Consider the following 20,497-nt stretch of genomic DNA (forward strand, 5'->3'; position numbering starts at 1 on the left):
TCAGTCTTAAAAATAATTAAAACTTTGATGACAACATGAGAAACATGTTAGAATAAGAAGTATCCATATCCTAAACTTGCGCCAATAATAATTCCTTATAACTCCAAATGAATCTCATCTTACAAAGGCTTTTTATTTTCAAAACATATAAAAAGGCAGAAAAGATATAATCTTCATTTAAGATTCTCAGGGAGGTTAGGAGACTTTCCCAGATGATATAATATTTGTAAGTTGAGCACGTAGGTTTAGAATTTAGGTCTTTTGTCAACCTGTCCAGTATGTTTTCCACAATAAAAACATTTCAATAGGGAATTAACAAACCATATACAGAATAATATTCAATAAATGGATTATAGGGCTTTCTTGGTGGCTCAGTGGTAAAGGATCCACCTGCCAATGCAGGAGACATGGGTTTGATCCCTGATCCAGGAAGATCCCACATGCTGCGGAGCATCTAAGCCTGTTCACCACACTACTGAGCTTGTGCTTCAGAGCGCGGAATTGTAACTACTGAAGCCCAAGCGCCCTAGAGCCTGTGCTCTGCAACAAGAGAAAAACCATGCAGCAGGGAAGAGTCAGACAGGCAAATTAAATACATTAATTACCTAAATTAAAAAAATAGATTATAGATACTTGTATGTTATTTCATTTGTCTATACCAGACAGATTTAGTTCATTTTTTTAGTGACTAACTTTTGGAATAAAACTCGTACAGATGAAAAAAAAAAATCCCATCTTTCAGAGATAGTTTGTTTTTAGAAAGGCCATCATAAGTTTTTCAAAACATTAACAAATATATCTCAGACAATTTATTTACCAACTCTTCCTTCTTAGGTTTTTTTTTTGTTTCAGCATAAAGCCCAATGGTACACATACTATATGAATAAATAGTAGTATAATCTAAGACAGAAAATAGCATTGCTGCGAAGGTTCTTCATTTGTTTCAATACAAAAGTAATTACTGTAGCAAAGACTTGCTCATTTATCATTTCCTGTTGTCTTTGTTATTTTTCCAAGTTGTCTTTTAAAACAAATATCCTTATTGTCCTTGTTGCAAAACCAATAACTTTATTTTACTAAGTACGACAGCAAACCAGTGCAGCCAGCTTCATTCCCCATTCCAAGGAGGATCTGCGCCTGGGAGCTGCTAAACAGTAACACACACAGGTGTCCTTCCCTGAGGGAGGTCTAGCTGAGCTCTAGGTTGCCTTTTAAGGGGCATCTCCAAGCTCATGTCCATTTTCAACTATGAAGGTTTTCATGAACACCTGAGATCTAAAGCCATTATCAAGCATGCAGTTCCATGAACAACACAATTTCAGCCTTAAGAATTGCTGTTGGACACTTAAATAGAATTGAGCCAGCCTGATTTTAAATATATTCCTCTGAATCAGGTTTATAAAGATTTCTACTGAGTAAGTGCCAGATAATAAAAGAAGCTTTGAAATAGTTGCTGTTGCCTCCTCAGAGAATGTCATTAAAGATCTTTCACACAGATGATGTTTGGCTCAGTGATTTAGTCAAAATGTTTTAAGGAGTAACTAATATGAACACAAGGATGACACAGCTTTGCACTGAAACAAAGCAGGGACATGGGTTATTAGACTACTAGCTAAGAATACTGAATAAGATAAGAATCCGATTATGACTAGGGGACTTTTCTTAATAACTTATGATAACTAAGAGTATAACTTCCTTTTTAGCTAGATGCCTTTTCATCATTCAGAAAATGCATTCCTTCTTATTGTAAAGACATTCAGAAACAGACATTTCTTCTCATTTGTAAAGCTCTAAAGGATATTTCTCTTTATGAGACAACTATCATTTTATAAAAAAGATATGTATGTTTCAAACAGTGAGATAAAAATAAACTTGGTCTAAGTGATCCTTGATTTAGGGTTATGTCTCCTCTGCGGCATGCGAATGCTGAGAAATGATTAGAGGGCCCACTTCTTGACTTCATGGTGTCACTTAATGTCTAGAACCTATGTAATGTATGTGCATGTGTGCTAAGTTGCTTCCATTGTGTCTGACTCTGCGACACTCTGGACTGTAGCCTGCCAGGCTCCTCTCTCCATGGGGATTCTCCAGGCAAGAATATTGGAATGGGTTTCCATGCCAGTATTCCAGGGGATCTTCCTGATCCAGGGATTGAACCCTCATGTCTTACATCTCCTGCATTGGCAGGCAGGTTCTTTACCCACTGAGCCACCTGGGAAGCCCTCAGTTCAATTCAGTTCAGGTCAGTCGCTCAGTCGTGTCCGACTCTTTGCGACCCCATGAATCGCAGCATGCCAGGCCTCCCTGTCCATCACCAACTCCTGGAGTTCACTCAAACTCATGTCCATCGAGTTGGTGATGCCATCCAGCCGTCTCATCCTCTGTCATCCCCTTCTCCTCCTGCCCCCAGTCCCTCCCAGCATCAGAATCTTTTCCAATGAGTCAACTCTTCTCATGAGGTGGCCAAAGTATTGGAGTTTCAGCTTTAGCATCAGTCCTTCCAATGAACACCCAGGACTGATCTCCTTTAGAATGGACTGGTTGGATCTCCTTGCAGTTCAAGGGACTTGCAAGAGTCTTCTCCAACACCACAGTTCAAAAGCATCAATTCTTCAGCGCTCAGCTTTCTCCACAGTCCAACTCTCACATCCATACATGACTACTGGAAAAACCATAGCCTTGACTAGACGGACCTTTGTTGGCAAAGTAATGTCTCTGCTTTTGAATATGCTATCTAGGTTGGTCATAACTTTCCTTCCAAGGAGTAAGTGTCTCTTAATTTTATGGCTGCAATCACCATCTGCAGTGATTTTGGAGCCCTCCAAAATAAAGTCTGACACTGTTTCCACTATTTCCCCATCTATTTCCCATGAAGTGATGGGACCAGATGCCATGATCTTCGTTTTCTGAATGTTGAGCTTTAAGCCAACTTTTTCCCTTTCCTCTTTCACTTTCATCAAGAGGCTCTTTAGTTCCTCTTCACTTTCTGCCATAAGGGTGGTGTCATCTGCATATCTGAGGTTATTGATATTTCTCCCAGCAATCTTGATTCCAGCTTGTGCTTCTTCCAGCCCAGTGTTTTTAATGATGTACTCCGCATATAAGTTAAATAAGCAGGGTGAAAATACACAGCCTTGACGTACTCCTTTTCCTATTTGGAACCAGTCTGTTGTTCATGTTCAGTTCTAACTGTTGCTTCTCGACCTACACATAGGTTTCTCAAGAGGCAGGTCAGGTGGTCTGGTATTCCTATATCTTTCAGAATTTTCCACAGATTATCGTGATCCACAAAGTCAAAGGCTTTTTCTAATGCCATTAAGCAGGGTTTCCAAACCTTGACACTATTGGCACTTTTGGCTAGATAATTCCTTGTTGTGGGGACCTGTCCTCTGTATTGTAAGACGTTTAGTTTGGCAGCAACGCTAGCCTCCACCTTCTAGATGTACGTGTACCTCCTCATCCCCAGACAATTAAAGATGCCTCTAGAAATTGTTAACTGTTGCCCCAGTTGAGAATCACTGGCACAAGCTAACGGTCAATGCCTTTCCCTCAAGATCATGCTTTTTGAACTAAAGTTGTATATTTGATTATAGAATCCTAAATCCAGAAAGGCTTCATTAGAATATAATTTTATTTTCAAATTTTACTGATGAGAAAAGTTAAGATTCTTAGAGGCTAAATACCCGTCTAAGTTTCGACGAGGTAGATTAGAATAAAGTTGACACTAAGTTGAAATTTTTGCATTCCTATTCCAGGCTCTTTCTCCTACCAAATGCTCTTTGAAAGTTATTTGCTCTGAAATGAAAATGAAATTAAGAAATAAATATGGCTACCTATATGATTGGAGAATAGCCTTGCAGAGAATTTAAAACAGTAGACAATACACATAAAATTTCTACTTGATTTTGGAAAGAGGTAAGTGATCCTATTCCAGTATATTATTTTCCTGATATGATGACGATAATAATCATGATTATAATGAAGATGACAGTGGTTTTCTTAGGATAACGTTACAATTAGCTGTATTTCCTAAGCATATACCAATTCATGGCTAATGTGAACAGCTAAGAAGCATATTAATTTGCAGAAAGCAGTCAGCTTGAATGTTAGAATAGACTCTCAACAACATGCTTAGATAAGTGAGAGGTAATGGTTATCTATCACTGTTGATGGGTGCTCTGCCTACTATTAATTATTTTGCATATAGAAGGCAGTGTGGACACTTTCTTTAAATGACTTTACAGATAAGTTTCCCTGGCCTGCCTGTTGGTTCCTCCTCATGCTTCCATCACTACATTTCATTAAAAAATCAGAAACAAAGGCATATGTGCCAACTATGGGGACGGGTGAGTGGCTGGCTTTGGTAAGTTTTGCTCAGAGATCATTTCAAACAACCAGAAACCTTCAACTTCCCTGGGGCTCCTTAAATAATGGAAAAATAAATAGGGAAAAACCCAGTGGTGCAAGATTTGTAGAATAATTGTGACAGTACATGAACAGTCAATCTGCAGAAGTGAATTTGGATGTGTACTGCCTGACAAAACACTAATTGCCTGTTGGTTTAAACTCTGTAGACTAATAACATGATCTTTCTGGAATACTTAATTTCTGGAGGACAAATGGAGCTTGTTTATAGGCTTCATTTTCTGAACGATTTTTAAAATTTTATTCAAAATATATTTTAGTTAAACAGACATTTATTTCTGTTATTAAATGAAATGCTCTCAGGAAGAGGTTTTCTGATGTATGGCTGGCACACACAACTTTGAGTCTTAGAAAATGTGAAAGATAAAAGCAATGCATGCGTGCTAAGTCACTGCAGTCATGTCCGATTCTTTGCAGTCTCATGGACTGTAGCCAGCCAGGCTCTTCTGTCCATGGGATTCTCTAGGCAAGAATACTGCAGTGGGTTGCCATGCCCTCATCCAGGGAATCTTCCTGCCCCAGGGATGGAAACTGTGTCTCCATTCTCCTGTATCTATTGGCAGGGGCGTTCTTTACCACTAGCACCACCTAAAAGCAGTCAATTTTTTTTTCAATTTGGCCTTGAATATATATTATAGGAAATGGCAATCCACTCCAGTATTCCTGCCTGGAAAATTCCATGGACAGAAGAGCCTAGTGGGCTACAGTCAGTTCATGCAGTTGCAAAGAGTCAGACGTGACTGAGCAAGTAACACTTTCATATGTTACAGGAATATTATATAATACTACCAAACATTGATGATTCATTCACAGTTCCCCACAAAATCCTCCATCTCACTCTGTTTGGAATAATAAATAAACTTGTTCTGTTTGTATTAATGAAATGAAACATTAACAATGTCATCATAAAGGAAATTTATTGGCATAAATGCTAAGAATTATTTTAGGATGCACCCAAAATATTAAACTTGCTTTCTAAGATTTACTCATTTTTCTTAGTTAATGGTCAGACCTCTTTGAATTATCTGTTAAGGAAGGGCTTTGAAAGATAACTTTGCGTAAAAACTTTTACAACTTTCAAAATGTAGAAGGACTTATCAACCCAATATGGTTAATACAGATATTTATACCAATATTGTAATTTCTTTGGGGAAAATCCCAGAGGAACTCAGAAGTAGGAAGAAGAAATTGCCCTGTGCTTTTCCAGAGCACTAGAAAGTCTTAAAGTCATGAGTTGGCTTTTAGGAGAGCATGTCTAAACTACTATATCTAGAAAAATAGGTAGACTGGACAAGAACACCCAGAAATGGAAACTCAACAAAGAGTAACATAGGCCAATAGCGTTACTGTTAAGTGCTAACCATGGAAGAGGAAATCCTGGCTAAAGACACTTATTATCTATATAAATTTGAGGACAAGAATATCTCTATTGCATAGCCTTTTGTATCAGGCTGTCTTAGCTTGATTCCTTAAACATCTAAAGAAAATATGCTCTGTTCAGATTCACTAAATGACCTTATAACTGGGCTTCTTGGAGAATTCAACTCTAAGAAGAGAATGTACTGGCTGAGGAACCAAGGGCTCTAGACAATTCTATCTTATTCTATCTATTCTATCTATCTACCTATACACTGACGTTGAATCTTGGTTTACCAGGGACGTAACAGCTTACTTTTAGAGTGTTGAAAATGTAGATCTCTGAGTCCACAAGTCTAAGAGATTTGTCATGAATTCAGTAAATATCCAATCTTGCGCTATCCTATCTCAATAGTATTCCCCCTGCTCCATGGCTCAGATGGTTAAGAATCTGCCTGCAATGCAGGAGACCCAGGTTCCATCCCTGGGTCAGGAAGATTCCCTGGAGAAGAAAATGGCTACCTCCTCTAGTATTCCTGCCTGGAGAATCCCATGGACAGAGGAGCCTGGTGGGCTACAGTGCATGGGGTCCCAAAGAGTGGGACACGACTGAGAGACTAACACCTTTACTTTCACTATCCCAGCTGCCTGTCTCTACCGATTCATCATCTCCACTATGTGATGTGCTGTGCTTATTGGTTCTTGGCCCTTAACTAAACCTGTCTCTGCCTCCCAACTCCAGCCACTTCCCAAAGCTCATCTGGACCTGTGCTCCATAATTGGCAAAATACTCTCTCTCATCAGATGTGTCACTCAAATTTTCATGTCTCTTCTTACATACTGAAGCACTAGCTTTCCCTGAAAGTACCAAGTCCCTTCAGCTTTCAGGACTCAGAGGTGGGGATGGCATGCTTCCTTCTTAGGTCCTCCTTACTATTTTCAGGTTACATTCCTCAAGCCTTATTACTGATCTTCATGCACTTTATGCCTAGAGTTTAGCTCATAAGTTAGATTTCTCTTGGTTCCATTTGAGTTCAAACTAAAAATCTGAGTGTCTTACAAATGATCAACTGGAGGGAATAAGCTACAACCCATGAAACGAGTAACAGTGTTTAGAAATGCATTTTTTTCTGAGAGATTTTAGTTTTTGAGATATTTAAAAATATTTTTAGTTGATTATGTTTGTACACAGTCTCAAATTGTCAAGATGTGAGAACTGAATTTTTAATGTTCTTGATAATGTGGGTTCATATATTTGGGGCATGTCAGACTCATTAACAGAAGTAAATCAAAGAGCTGTAGATATTTTGGGCTTTTTGAAACTGCTTGAATTCTAGATATTAGTTTTATGAAGAACTATGTGTCTTGAAATTATACAGAGAATTTGAAGATATTCTGCTCTAATTTCAGTTTCACATATTCTATCCATACTTAACCTACTGTTCCTTAGGAAGAGAAATGTCATGTTTGAGGTAAAAAGGTAAACCATAGTGGAGAATTATTTCACTTTTGCCAGTGATATCTAGATGTTTGAACTCAAACAGTTTTTCCTCTTTGCCTCCTAGGCCAAGAAGACTTGTTTTTCCTCAATGGTCAGTTTTTTGTTAAAACTATTTATTCTGACTTTGACACTTCCCCTAAATATTCTGCACAAGTGGAAAACATTCCTGTATACTCTGGGGTATAAATGACTAATTTTAAAGCTCAACTAGAAACAAAAAGTGATACCATGATCTTGTAGTCCTGTCAAATGTTATATCCTCTTATTAAATTCCTATTTGGATCACATAATGTAATAATCTGGTGACCACGTTTTTCAAATGATCAAAATATACCATATATAACATTGTGTTGACCAGAGGAAAACTGAAAAAATGACCGTGTGATAAATTTGACATACTAATATGTCAAAGACTTAGAGATGGCAGGTGTTTAATAAGTACTTCTTTATAGGTGAATTAAAAAATAAGCCAAAGGATCTTGCAATAAGTTGTTATATGACTTGGGTAGGAAAAAATAAAACTTTTGTACTTTTTTGATCTTATAAATGACAGTATATGTATAGAAACTCTGAACCCATATGCGAACAAACCATATCCCACACAATGTGTTACATTTCCCATAAAATAAATTCTTTTAAGTTTTCAGATCAAAAGGAAACTAACAGCAATAGCTAGCTTACTTGCTACTTGCTAATGCCTTATGTAACATCCTTTTTTTTTTTTTAGTATAATTGCTTTACAATGGTGTGATAGTTTCTGCTGTACAACAAAGTGAATCATCTATATGCGTATATATATCCCTTCCCTCCTGAGCCTCCCACTTCCCCTGACTCCACCCCTCTAGGTCATCACAGAGCACTAAGCTGAGCTTCCTGTGCTATACGGCTTTCCACCAGCCAATTATTTCACACGTGATAGTGTCCATAGGCAGATGAATGGGTAAAGAAGACGTGGTACATATACAAGATACAACATTGCTCTGCCATGAAAAGGAATGAAACTGGGTCATTTGTAGTGATGTGGATGGACATAGAGTCTGTCATATAAAGTGAAATAAGTCAGAAAGAGAAAAACAAATATCGTGTATTAACACGTATGTATGGAATCTAGAAAAATGGTACAGATGAACCTATTCCAGAAAAGAATAAAGATGCAGACATAGAGAACGGCCATATGGACACAGGCGATGGGGAAGGGAAGGATGGGATGAACTGGGAGAGTAACACTGACACATATACACTTATATTTCATCTCAACTCCAACTTCAGCTCTGCGGAAGTAGGCTTATTATTGAACAGATAACGAAACTGAGGCTCAGAATGGTTAACTAACTGATTCAAGTTTAAATAAGCAATAATAACGTGTCTGGTGTTTCAACTCAGCCCTGTCTGATTTGTAATGGCTTTAACCACTAAACTGGCTGCCACACCTTCAAGGGAGGGAAAAGTTAATAGGTAACACCTCAAGGTGAACAATTTGTTTTAGAAAAAAAAGTGTTTCAAATAGGAAAAAATAAAAGTGCACATAAATGATTCAGGATGCTTTTATGAACTAGGGCATAAACACAAAGTTTTCTAGTGTGTCTAGCAGGGCCCAAGGCAACTCTTCGGTAGAAAACTTTCATCTGTATTGCAAATACTATTTCTGTGTTTATCTATAACCATGAACATAACATCATATTACAGATGACTGGCTACATGATTTTATGGGGAAAACAATGAAAGTACAGAAGTTCAAGACAGCAGGAAAAATCGTGAGTGAGAGTTCATAGAAAGCTTTATGAATTTTGCAGCACTCTAAACTAAATCCCAGAGGGAAAAATCCTCAAATTGAGACACTTTCCCTCAGAAATCTTGAGAAAATCTTGACATCTTAATTCATTTCCTAAACTTAAATATTCTAGGCTAGTCTGGTGGCACTGTAATAGCCCAGGCAAACATTTTTATTTATTTCCCTGTTGATACCAATATTTGTGCTACAAGCTGCTGTCTGTATTTGCTGCTATTTATTTATTTATTTCCTACAGATCAAATTATTGGCCTAGACATAACATGCTTTCCAGTGAAGTGTACAAGCAAATAGAAAAAGTTTCCATTTTAAAGGCAGATTTTTGCCACATGACTGAATTAATTTGTATGAAAAAATATGATATGGAATCACTTGGCAGTCATGTTTATATATATATAGTGGAAGGGCAATTGAGGCAAATAGTAAATAAATCAAGCAAGTGCCTTTTTTGCATGGATGGCTGGTCAATACATCAAAATACTGCATCCAGCTCCAGGTCAACCATTTAATGTCTCTGAGCCATGGTTTTATTTCCCCTAAATATTTGTAACACTATTTTATTGAACTGATGTTAAAGCGAATAAGATAATGTGGATGGATCTTTGTAAAACTACAAAGTGTCACACACACACATTTTCTATTAATGCAGGATTACTTGGTAACAAATCCTGTTCCCTTTGGCTTCTCCTGTGTATGTGGATAAACAGGAAATAGAACAGGAGAATTTTAAAACCAAACAATATAGTGCTTATAATATATAGACATAAATTCAAAGAGAAGAGTAACTCTGGAGCATCTCACAGCAATGAGGATATCATGGTGAAACAGTTTTGAATCTGGATTCAAAAGGGGTTAACCTTTAAGGTGTAGTGTCAGTCCCAAAGCCTCTAAGAATGTTAGGTAGTGATGCTTTTCCCCTGATCCCTCACCATTCACATTTTGCTGGAATCTGAAATTAGCAAAGATGCTTTGAGCCTTAGCTCTATCACATAGTCTTTTTACTTAATCTTCCTGAACTTCCATTTCTCACCTGTCAAATGAATACAATATCTCCCTCACATTTTGGTTGTCAAGACTGAAGGAGACAATATATGTGAAAAGCCTTTGTAAATTGCAATGACTTCTACAGAGAACAAGTGATTATGACAATTCACTTAGGCTATCTAGATATACTTTCAAGATGTCAGTTTCCTCTTAGTGTAGAAAAATGGGTTGATGGAATAATAATAGGATGGATAGAATTTGGTTTAAATGTGTAGTTCTGGTTATTTTCTTCCACATTTCAGACCTGAGCTTAATATCTAAATTATTGCTTAAATATAAGGAAAAGAGAACATTTCCTAAAAAATTAATCCTGCCTAAATTTTATAAGAAATAGTGAACAACCAGTGTAATGTAGAGATCAAGTAGACATATGGACTCCATAACTAGACTCAAAGTTAAGCAGAGCCTGGCTCCCTCCCTAGAGTGGGGATGACTCGGGACTTATTTTCCTCATTAACAACTAATAAAAACAGGGGGATTTTTCTTCCCCATATACAGACTGTAATCTAACATATCCTTTATCTTTACTCAAGCTTTCTGACTGTTCTGTTATCCTGCTGAACCTGTAGCTACATGAGAAAGAAAGACTGAGTATGCTTTCTCTTGGAGCTATTTTCCTCAGGACTCTGGGTTATTTATTTTTCAATTTGAAAATATACATGAATGTAACTAATTACTTTAGTCTGCCATAGGGACCCTATTGTTGAGTTATATATATTTTAATGCTATGCTCTAGAATGTTATAAAAAATTGATTTAAAACCCCCCCAGCAATATAAACAGCTTCTTGGCATATTTTATTAAAATCACTGTTGAAGATCTTATCCATTCTATATTTTCCAGTGATGCCTTATAAGATCTACACTAAATATTTCCTTAGAATTTAGTTCCAAAGAAACTTTGGCCTCTGAACTGATTATTTTCATCAGACAGTGAAAGACCTAAGCTTCATTTTAGCAGAGATTTCCATTGACATGTTCACCTTTGTAAAGCCCAGGACAGCAGAATGCATATAATAGACCAAATATTTGTTGAATGAATTGATTCAATCATAATTTCTCTTTTCATATTGATTTCAAGAATGCTTAGGGCTAAATGCAGTAACTGTAATAGTCTATGTTGCTGATATATTTATTTTACTCAACAGTTCTGCTTTTATGTTTTCAATTTCTCTTTAAAAAATTTCATTGACTATATGAATCAGTTCTGTTGAGATGGATGAAACTGGAGCCGATTATACAGAGTGAAGTAAGCCAGAAAGAAAAACACCAATACAGTATACTAACACATATATATGGAATTTAGGAAGATGGCAATGACGACCCTGTATGCAAGACAGGGAAAGAGACACAGATGTGTATAACGGACTTTTGGACTCAGAGGGAGAGGGAGAGGGTGGGATGATTTGGGAGAATGCCATTCTAACATGTATACTATCATGTGAATTGAATCGCCAGTCTATGTCTGACGCAGGATGCAGCATGCTTGGGGCTGGTACATGGGGATGACCCAGAAAGATGTTATGGGGAGGGAGGTGGGAGGGGGGTTCATGTTTGGGAATGCATGTAAGAATTAAAGATTTTAAAATTAAAAAAAAAAAAAGGAAAACCTAATGAATGGAAAAAAATAAAATAAAATAAAAAATTTAAAAAAAAATAATTTTAAGTTGCTGCAAATACTTTTGGAAATCAGTACAGAATGGCATTAAAAATATATTTTATTTTCCAGATGATAAAAGAAAGACTAGTTTAACTTCATGATTATTTTGCTCGTTTTTTTACATCTAATAACTTATAAAATTAAGCATATTTTTACCAGAAAAAAATATATAGTCATTTTTATAAAGCATGACCAGACTTTCAGACAGAAAAGCAAACCAATCAGAAAATACACATATCATATGAAGAAAAACAAAATAGTTGCACTTCATTTCTTTTTTCATTACAAGACATGAGGGCAACACACACACACACACACACATCTATAAAGACAATGTTGCAGATTTCAAGAGATGTAAAACATTTGCTATTTAAAAACTTACAGAAGGAAAGTTTAATATTAGCATTTTGAAACAATGGAAATCCCTGAAAGCCCCAGCTTTGTGGTTTTATAAAACTGTATTCTCTGAACCTTTCTGCTAGTGAACAGGAAGACCTAAATTTAAGCCCATCCTAGACTGATGAAGGGAGAATAGCGTTAAGTGGCTTGTTTAGCTCATCAGACAGGGATCCTGTCTGCCTTGAAACAAAGAGACCCAAAGCTCTTGATTCAGGACTCACTAATGCCTTGAGTCTCATTAAAGAAGAGAGGGCAAAATAGAGACTCAAGTCAGACACAATCAGCAAATACTGCTGGCAGGGATGATCTGGCAAATTTTTTGGTTTCTCAGTGTCCATTTCAGTTTTGTGCCTGGAAGTGTCTGGGGAGTCACAGCTCTGCATAAGCTCAGTCAGGCTCTAGTCTTGCTGGCGGCATGGTTCTTGTGGTTTGCATTAATTTTTTCATAAATGAGCCCCTACTAGTCCTTACTGGAGTTTCTCTTCTTAAGGTTATATAAAAATGAGATACAGCATATTTATTTTTAGATTTAGGCTTTCTTTAAAGTGTATTCCCATTTTTGTAATCAGATATATGTGTTCTTATATTAACAGCTGCAAGGTAGGCTCAAAGGGAAGAATGTTGGCGGGGGGAGCTAAAAGTTTTAAACTATAATATTAAACACAGGTAAGGAAACAAAGGAGAATGCATTAAAGATCTGTACCTCTCTGTGGTACGAGAGCACATGAATGTTTGTCTAACAGGAGAAGTGACTGACATTAAATTAGCTGTGAGTACTCACAAACTTCTAGGAAAAGGAATCACCCAGTTCCTGTTTTCCCTCCTTGGGGAGTTTTGAGCTTGTGAAACAAATTAAGAGGACAATAACATACTGAGTCTCCATTTGGTGCCCTTTTACTTTTTCTAAAGGTTGAGTCCCCAAATTCAGGAAAATACAAATACTACGGGAAGCGTGGAAATGCTGAAAAGTGAAAGTGAAAGTCGCTCAGTAGTGTCTGACTCTTTGCAACCCCATGGACTATACAGACCAACAGTCCATGGAATTCTCCAGGCCAGAATACTGGAGTGGGTAGCCTTTCCTTTCTCCAGGGGATCTTCCCAACCCAGGAACTTAACCTAGGTCTCCCACATTGCAGGCAGATTCTTTACCAGCTGAGCCACAAAGGAAGTCCTAGAAAGGCTGAGGGACATGACTACTTTTTGGACAAAGGAGCCTGGAAGGCCACAGTCCATGGGGTCGCAAAGAGTCAGACACATGATTGAGTGACTAAGCACACACAGCATAACTGTTATTTAAACAATGTCTAAAAAGTGTATATATTACATTTTAATAAGATCATTCATGAAGATAAACATCTAAATTAAATCCAGGGGAATTTTAAAGTGTGCAATCAATGTTTAATTAGAAATTGCAAGCTTCCATTGACATTATCTTTGTTCCTGTCTTAAATCTGGATTTCAACAAATGTTATTTTTAAACTTTACTTTTTATCTCAAAAGTTTTTCTTTGGGATTTACTACATAAACCTGATGTCAAATTAGAACATCTTGGACAACATTTAGTGTCTAGATAGTTTTCATTTGCATGTACTTAAAAACACATTCTTCTGTTCAATAAAGACATAGATAGGAAAGAAACAATGTCAACTAAAAGTACTGACACTGAAGACCAGAGATGATCTGTTTGAAACCAAGCTCAAATATAAAATATTTTTTGGAATAAAAATTCAACTTCCCAAACTGTTTGAAAATGGACAAACCATTAATATGCAAAATATTGAGAGAATTGCATACTCCCTTCCATTTATTGATACAAATTTATACATGCAAAAATATTTGCACATTGACGCTAATCAACTTGAACTCTTCTTTGTTTCAGGGACAAAATTCTCAGGAAGAGGTTTGATTTTCCTATGAGTTCAATGGAGAAGATATTCACAAAATGTAAAAATTTTTTTAAATTTAAATTTATTTATTTTAATTGGAGGCTAATTACTTTACAATATTGTATTGCTTTTGCCATACATCAACATGAATCCACCACGGGTGTACACGTGTTCCCCATACTGAACTCCCCTCCCACATCCCTTCCTGTACCATCCCTCTGAGTCATCCCAGTGCATCAGCCCCAAGCATCCTGTATCCTGCATAGAACCTGGACTGGCGATTCATTTCATAGGATATTATACATGTTTCAATGCCATTCTCCCAAATCATCCCACCCTCTCCCTCTCCCACAGAGTCCAAAAGTCCGTTCTATACATCTGTGTCTCTTTTGCTGTCTCACATAAAGGGTTATCGTTACCATCTTTCTAAATTCCATATATATGCGTTAGTATATCGTATTGGTGTTTTTCCTTCTGGCTTACTTCACTCTTTATAATAGGCTCCAGTTTCATCCACCTTATTAGAACTGATTCAAATGTACTCTTTTTAATGGCTGAGTAATACTCCATTGTGTATATGTACCACAGCTTTCTTATCTATTCATCTGCTGATGGACATCTAGGTTGCTTCCATGTCCTGGCTGTTATAAACAGTGCTGCGATGAACATTGGGGTACACGTGTCTCTTTCAATTCTGGTTTGCTTGGTGTGTATGCCCAGCAGTGAGATTGCTGGTCATAAGGCAGTTCTATTTCCATTTTTGTAAGGATCTCCATTTTTGATGATTTTTTTTCTAAATGAATTTGCAAAACAGGTATAAAAATATCTTAAATGCATTTAGTAAGTTACTCCTTTTATAAAAATGAGATTCTTGTAAAATCTCCAAATATTTTTGGCTACAGTAAAATTAAATATGTCAGGTGGTGATTTAAAATGCCAATATATAGTTATTATTTATAATAAAATATAGAATTTAAATTTGACATCATTTAAAATGTAAAACATGCTATTAGCTTTAGAGTTCAATTTTCCATTATTATCTTTCATTACTTTCAGTATTTTCCTGTAGATCAGCATATTCCAAAGTACATTCTTAGTGACACTAGTAATGAAAACTATGCCACAAAAAAATGTGTTATTCATCAATAAGTTTGATAAAAGCTATGTGTTATTAGGAATTACTCATAATTGTGTTGCATGTGATAATGACATAATTTTATTTAAAAAGGGTTGATCTTTTAGAGATGTAAGCTAAAGTAGTTATGAATAAAATGATATAATTTCTGGAATGATTTCCACATATTTTGAAAGTGGAAAAAGATGGGTGTGGGGATGGGGTTAGGTCAGTCATGGATTGATGTTACTCAACTTTGAGTGATGAGTACCTTTGGGTTCATTTTACTATATGGCCTATATTTGTGTGTATTTTGTATATATGAGAAATTCTGCACAAGACATACAAAGCATTAAATAAATAAAAGATGCATATTTCTTAAAAGTTTTATACTGCATGTAAAAGCTATGAGGAGTTCTAGGTTAAAAAAAAAAAAAAAACATTTGTTTATCTGGGATCTTCTCAAACTACTGACCATAGACTCTTCTTTTCAAGGAACGTGTATCAATTGGTCTCCTGGACATTTTGGAAACAGCTATACATTATCTATGTAGAACTAATGTCTTTTTCCATGGATCATTGTTCATGATAATTCTAGACAGCTAGTGCACAAAATCATTTATTTATGTGTTGAAAATTAAGGTAAAAATGGAAAATTTTTAAAAAGAATTATTTCCAAATTCTAAGATGTTTGAAGTATCTATAAGTAAAACATCTAATTTTTAAAAACTTCATCAAGATTTATTATGTGTATAAATATACCGGCAGAAATAGTGCTAAAGGAAATACAGTTTCAAAAAGAGTGAATAATAGTCCATATTTCTTAAACATTTTTTCCATTGGCTATTAGCCATAAATCTAGTTATAGATATTTAATAACTAAATAAAAAACTGTTTTAAAAAAACTACATATCATTATCAACCTCAATAATTTTATTATATTTTTATCCTAAATTTCTATGAAGTTTAAGAATCTGTTAAAAATCATATTTGAATACCCATAAATTATTTCTCACTCAAGCAAACTATAGTAGGCAAAAATATTCCTCAGAATAACATTCTATAATTGCTAAATAAGATTTACATTTCTGCATAAAATGTTTTATAATTTTGCATGTGTCAGAGTATAATTTTACTCTATAAAATTATAAATGTATAATTTTGCATTTTAGTTTCTAAGTAACTTATTTTATTATTTTTAAAATAAGTTAACCATACCTTTTAAACTTTGCATCAGAGTAAAAAGACAGCCTGTATTGCTATTTATAGATGTCCTTTCTTTCCAGCTTTTTTAGAGACTAGAAGACTTCTTTCTTGTTGACTTTTATAAAAATTCAAACTAGAACATTTGCATTAATTACAATATACCACCAAAAATTGCATTAATTTCCATTGATGTCCACTAATTTGATAAATGTTTTGTCATTTGTACCATTTGCACTGTCAAAACAAGTTAATTATATCTTACTGACATTTTTGACAATTGCTTTAACTGCAAAAAAGTATCTTATTTGCTTCCACAAAAATTCAATCTCATCTATTGAAAATTTGAACTAAGCAAGAGAAGACTAGCCCATGTCAGGAGTCTTACAAGATCAGCTTAGGATCAATGGTAAACAATGAATCCTCAGAATTCTTTAAAAGCAGTGCTCATATTTTATGGTGGAAAATATTACGTACCTGCATAATCTGTTCTTGCATAATGCCCATCTTCAGATTTAGTAGTTGTAGTTGTGTTATCTGTGTTAAAAAATTAACAATAAAGATTGATTAACTTGTTACCTAGATATCTTTCTAACAGTATTTTCATTACAATTAAGGAGTTTTCAAATATATTTCTAAGCAATCTTTACACAAATCAGATTTACAATATCAATTTCTGTTTAAGACAAATAGAAAGATATAGGCTTTCTAATGCTTAGGGCAAGAAGTTTCAAACTATAACTGAGATAAGTTGGGTAAAAGAATAACAAATCAAAACCCAAGAAAATATTTGTTTCTGAACAAGAAACAAAATAGAACATTCTGGGACATCCCAACTGTGAAAATGTACTTGACATATTTCTATTGACTCAATATATAAAAATGGTGTGATCTGCTCTGATTTCAATGTTATACAATATATCTTTATAGTCTTTGCTAAAAATTATTTTAACTTTCTCTTTACCCTGTTCAAGGAGTATATCTACAATTTTTGGAATACTGGACTCTGTGTTGATGGCATTGTGAAGACGCAGCGCCATTATACAGAAAAAAAGTATGGATCGTTGCCAATAGGCCCTATAATCACCACAATTGCTGCAGTAAAATTTACTGTCCATTGTAAACCAAACTTGTCTTTCAAAAAGAAGTCCCTGCCTAATAAGGGATTATCTCCTCTTTTCATTTCTATGTAAAGACTGAGTGAAGTGAAAGTCGCTGAGTATGTCTGACTCTTTGTGACCCCATGGACTATACAGTCCAGGGAACTCTCTAGGCCAGTATACTAGAATGCGTAGCCTCTCCCTTCTCCAGGGGATCTTCCCAACCCAGGGATCAAACCCAGGTCTCCGCCATTGCAGGCAGATGCTTTACCAGCTGAGCTACAAGAGAAGCCCATGCAAAGACTAAAGATATTCTGCAAAATAAATTTTGGTGTGAGTATTACCTTGACATCGACCCAATGACATGACTTCAATTTTCTCCTGTTTCTGACATGACGCTTCTTTGATTTGACATGCATTATCATAAGATTTCCCATCAGAAGCACACAGGGGATTGAAGTTGGTCTGAGAACAGTCAATGTTGCACACACACCTAAAGGGAGAGAGAAATAAAATGTGCAACATCAATGGTGTTGTTACCACATTATAAATAAAACACAAAGAGGAAGAATTGCTAGGCTGGCAAAATGCAAGTTGGCAAAATTGAATTGTATCCTTCCAGGGGAAGTTCCTTCACTCTTCTACCTGAGATGAAAAGAAACACAGAACTAATCTAAAATAATTCAAAAGACTGAGCAATGGATAAAAAATAAAAAAGGGGAAACTCAGAAAATAATCATCAGTTAATCTCTGCCACTGGAACTTTTAAAATATGTACATAAACTTCCCTGCTGATGCCTGCAGAATTTGAATAGGCTGAAGTAGCCATGAAATTCTGCTTTACAATTTCCTTAAATGAAATCTACTGTGTTACTTCTTTTCTCAGGCTATTTGAATGGTGAAAGCTTGAGGAAAATGACTCGGAGGACATTTCAGAGAATGTACACATGGAGATTATTTGGAATGCAACGAGGAGTTAAATTTCTTCAGCGTATATGAACATACACATAAGATGTGCTAAACAGGAATGGTCAGTGGTCCTTAGTATTTTGAGGAGATCACCAAACCCTTTGAGAATCAAATAACAGGTACAGACCTCTCCTCAGAAATACTGTACTCATGTAAACAACTCTGCATAATATTTTAGGGGTTTCATGGGCCCCTGGTAGCCTATGCCATTAAACTCTTTCCCAAATACATACTACTCTCTCTGTTTTCTGTTTTAAATAAGTTGATTATCACTCATGATTTTAATAGATTTCTTAATAGAAATAAAAATTTGGTGGATTAATGAAAATTAGTTTACTTGAATTAAGAGAATTAGATATTTTAAAGCAAGCTTCTTAGGATTTTTCCTATGTCCTTGTAACTCACCATATTTTACAATCTACTTTTTCACTCAGAATATTGTGTTTATGTGTGCAAATATGTTACTGCCTTAGAATATAAACTCGTTTAAAATTTTTATTAATATTTCTATTACTTTTCTAAACAGATGATAATATTCTTGAAGTGATGAATCACACATTTTACTTCTGTATATTTTACTTGGAGCTGAGCATAGGATATAAGGATAACAAAAACAAGCAGCTGACAACATGCTGGGTTCTGAACACACATTGCTTTCTTTAATCTTTGCAACAGCCATTTTACAGACCAACGATATTACATAAGGTCAGAGAGCTAGTAAACTGTGGAACAAGGACCCCCCACAGATGTGTTAAACTAAAATACAATCCTTTCTGCCCACCATAGGCTGTGTATTACTTTCCTAAAAACTTCTAAACATAGTTGTTTATAAGCAGGTTTCTGGGCCTCCTTAAATCTGGGGCGGGGGAAGCCTAGGGTTCTGTATTCTTAGTTAATCATCCTGGCATCAGATTCACTTCCTGGGAATCACTGCTTGATTGGTTTGTCGACTGAGTGAGAGAGGGTATGTCTACACACTAGTGTCTCTCAGAGTATAGTCTTGAAATCATCTGTATCAGAATTACCTAGATCTTGGTTAAAAATGTTGGCAGATAATGTGCTAATCCATTTATTTTATTTTATTTTTTGAATAAGAGAATTACTCTAGAAATGCTTGGTTATTTTTAATAGTTCACTTAGGTACAAATAAGAGAGATGGCAACCATCTCTAATGCTTAAGTCACTGAGAGCGGTATTCCTACCTTGGCCGTGATGGTGCTACATGATGACAGCTACTGGGATCACAATATTGCTTCTTTGGCTGATTCTTTGCATCTGAAAAATCTGAGATCAGGAGCTGTTACATGTTCAAAGAGCTTTTGGTCCTTGCGATAAAGAATTGGGAGAAGTGACTTTGTAGCTCAGGCTTGATCTCAATAAAGAGGAAAGGGGACCAATTTTTGTATTTTTAAAAAGATAGCTTCATTTATGTTGAGGAGAGTTGAGGTTTTGACTACTGTTGTGTTGGACTCTAGAGACCATCCCCTTGAAAGACACTGAAATAATTATCTGCTAGCAGCAGCAGAACAGAGAGGAAGGTATGTGAGAACCTATGAACATCTAGAGCAAATTAGGTAATGTATCAAGGGATTTTCAGGTTTCTCCAAGTTGAATACAAAGAAATGCAGGGATGTACATCACATATAATCTTGCCCCCCCCCAAAAGAGACTGGCAATTCAGAAATCCATTTGATATCATAACAAAATAGCAAATGAGAATGGAGATGGAAAGATAAAATTTGGTTGAACTGGCCAGATTGAACATTTCAGTGAAGAACTCAACTAAACCACAGTACCAATAAATTAAACAGTTATTTGGAAAGTCTAACAATATCACCCTTTTCCAGTGGGCTATTTTTTCCCTTTGACTGATCTGATCTTAGTCCCATAGACTTTTGCTGCTGATACCTTCTTCCCTTTCCTTTTCCAGCATTGCTCGTTCAGGGATATCCTTTCAAGGTTTGTTTCCCCTTTGGAAATTCATCACTCTTGCTGCCTCAAATAAAGCCTTTCAGGAAATGGCTAAGAAAAAAAGTTCAGATATTTGGAATTT

General features: G+C 35.8%; 1 protein-coding gene across 1 annotated transcript in view; it reads right to left on the reverse strand.

Annotated features, from left to right (window-relative positions):
* TMEFF2 (transmembrane protein with EGF like and two follistatin like domains 2) overlaps positions 1-20,497 on the reverse strand; it is a 284,384-nt gene that overhangs the window by 40,443 nt on the left and 223,444 nt on the right. Inside the window, exons 6-7 of the mRNA XM_069577898.1 lie at positions 17,820-17,968; positions 16,853-16,912 (exon numbers count right to left, since the gene is read on the reverse strand). Of these exons, the coding sequence (XP_069433999.1) occupies positions 16,853-16,912; positions 17,820-17,968 (209 nt within the window). The remainder of the gene's footprint in view (positions 1-16,852; positions 16,913-17,819; positions 17,969-20,497) is intronic.

The sequence above is a fragment of the Ovis canadensis genome, chromosome 2 (genome assembly GCF_042477335.2).
Source record: "Ovis canadensis isolate MfBH-ARS-UI-01 breed Bighorn chromosome 2, ARS-UI_OviCan_v2, whole genome shotgun sequence".
Classification (NCBI taxonomy): Eukaryota; Metazoa; Chordata; class Mammalia; order Artiodactyla; family Bovidae; genus Ovis; species Ovis canadensis.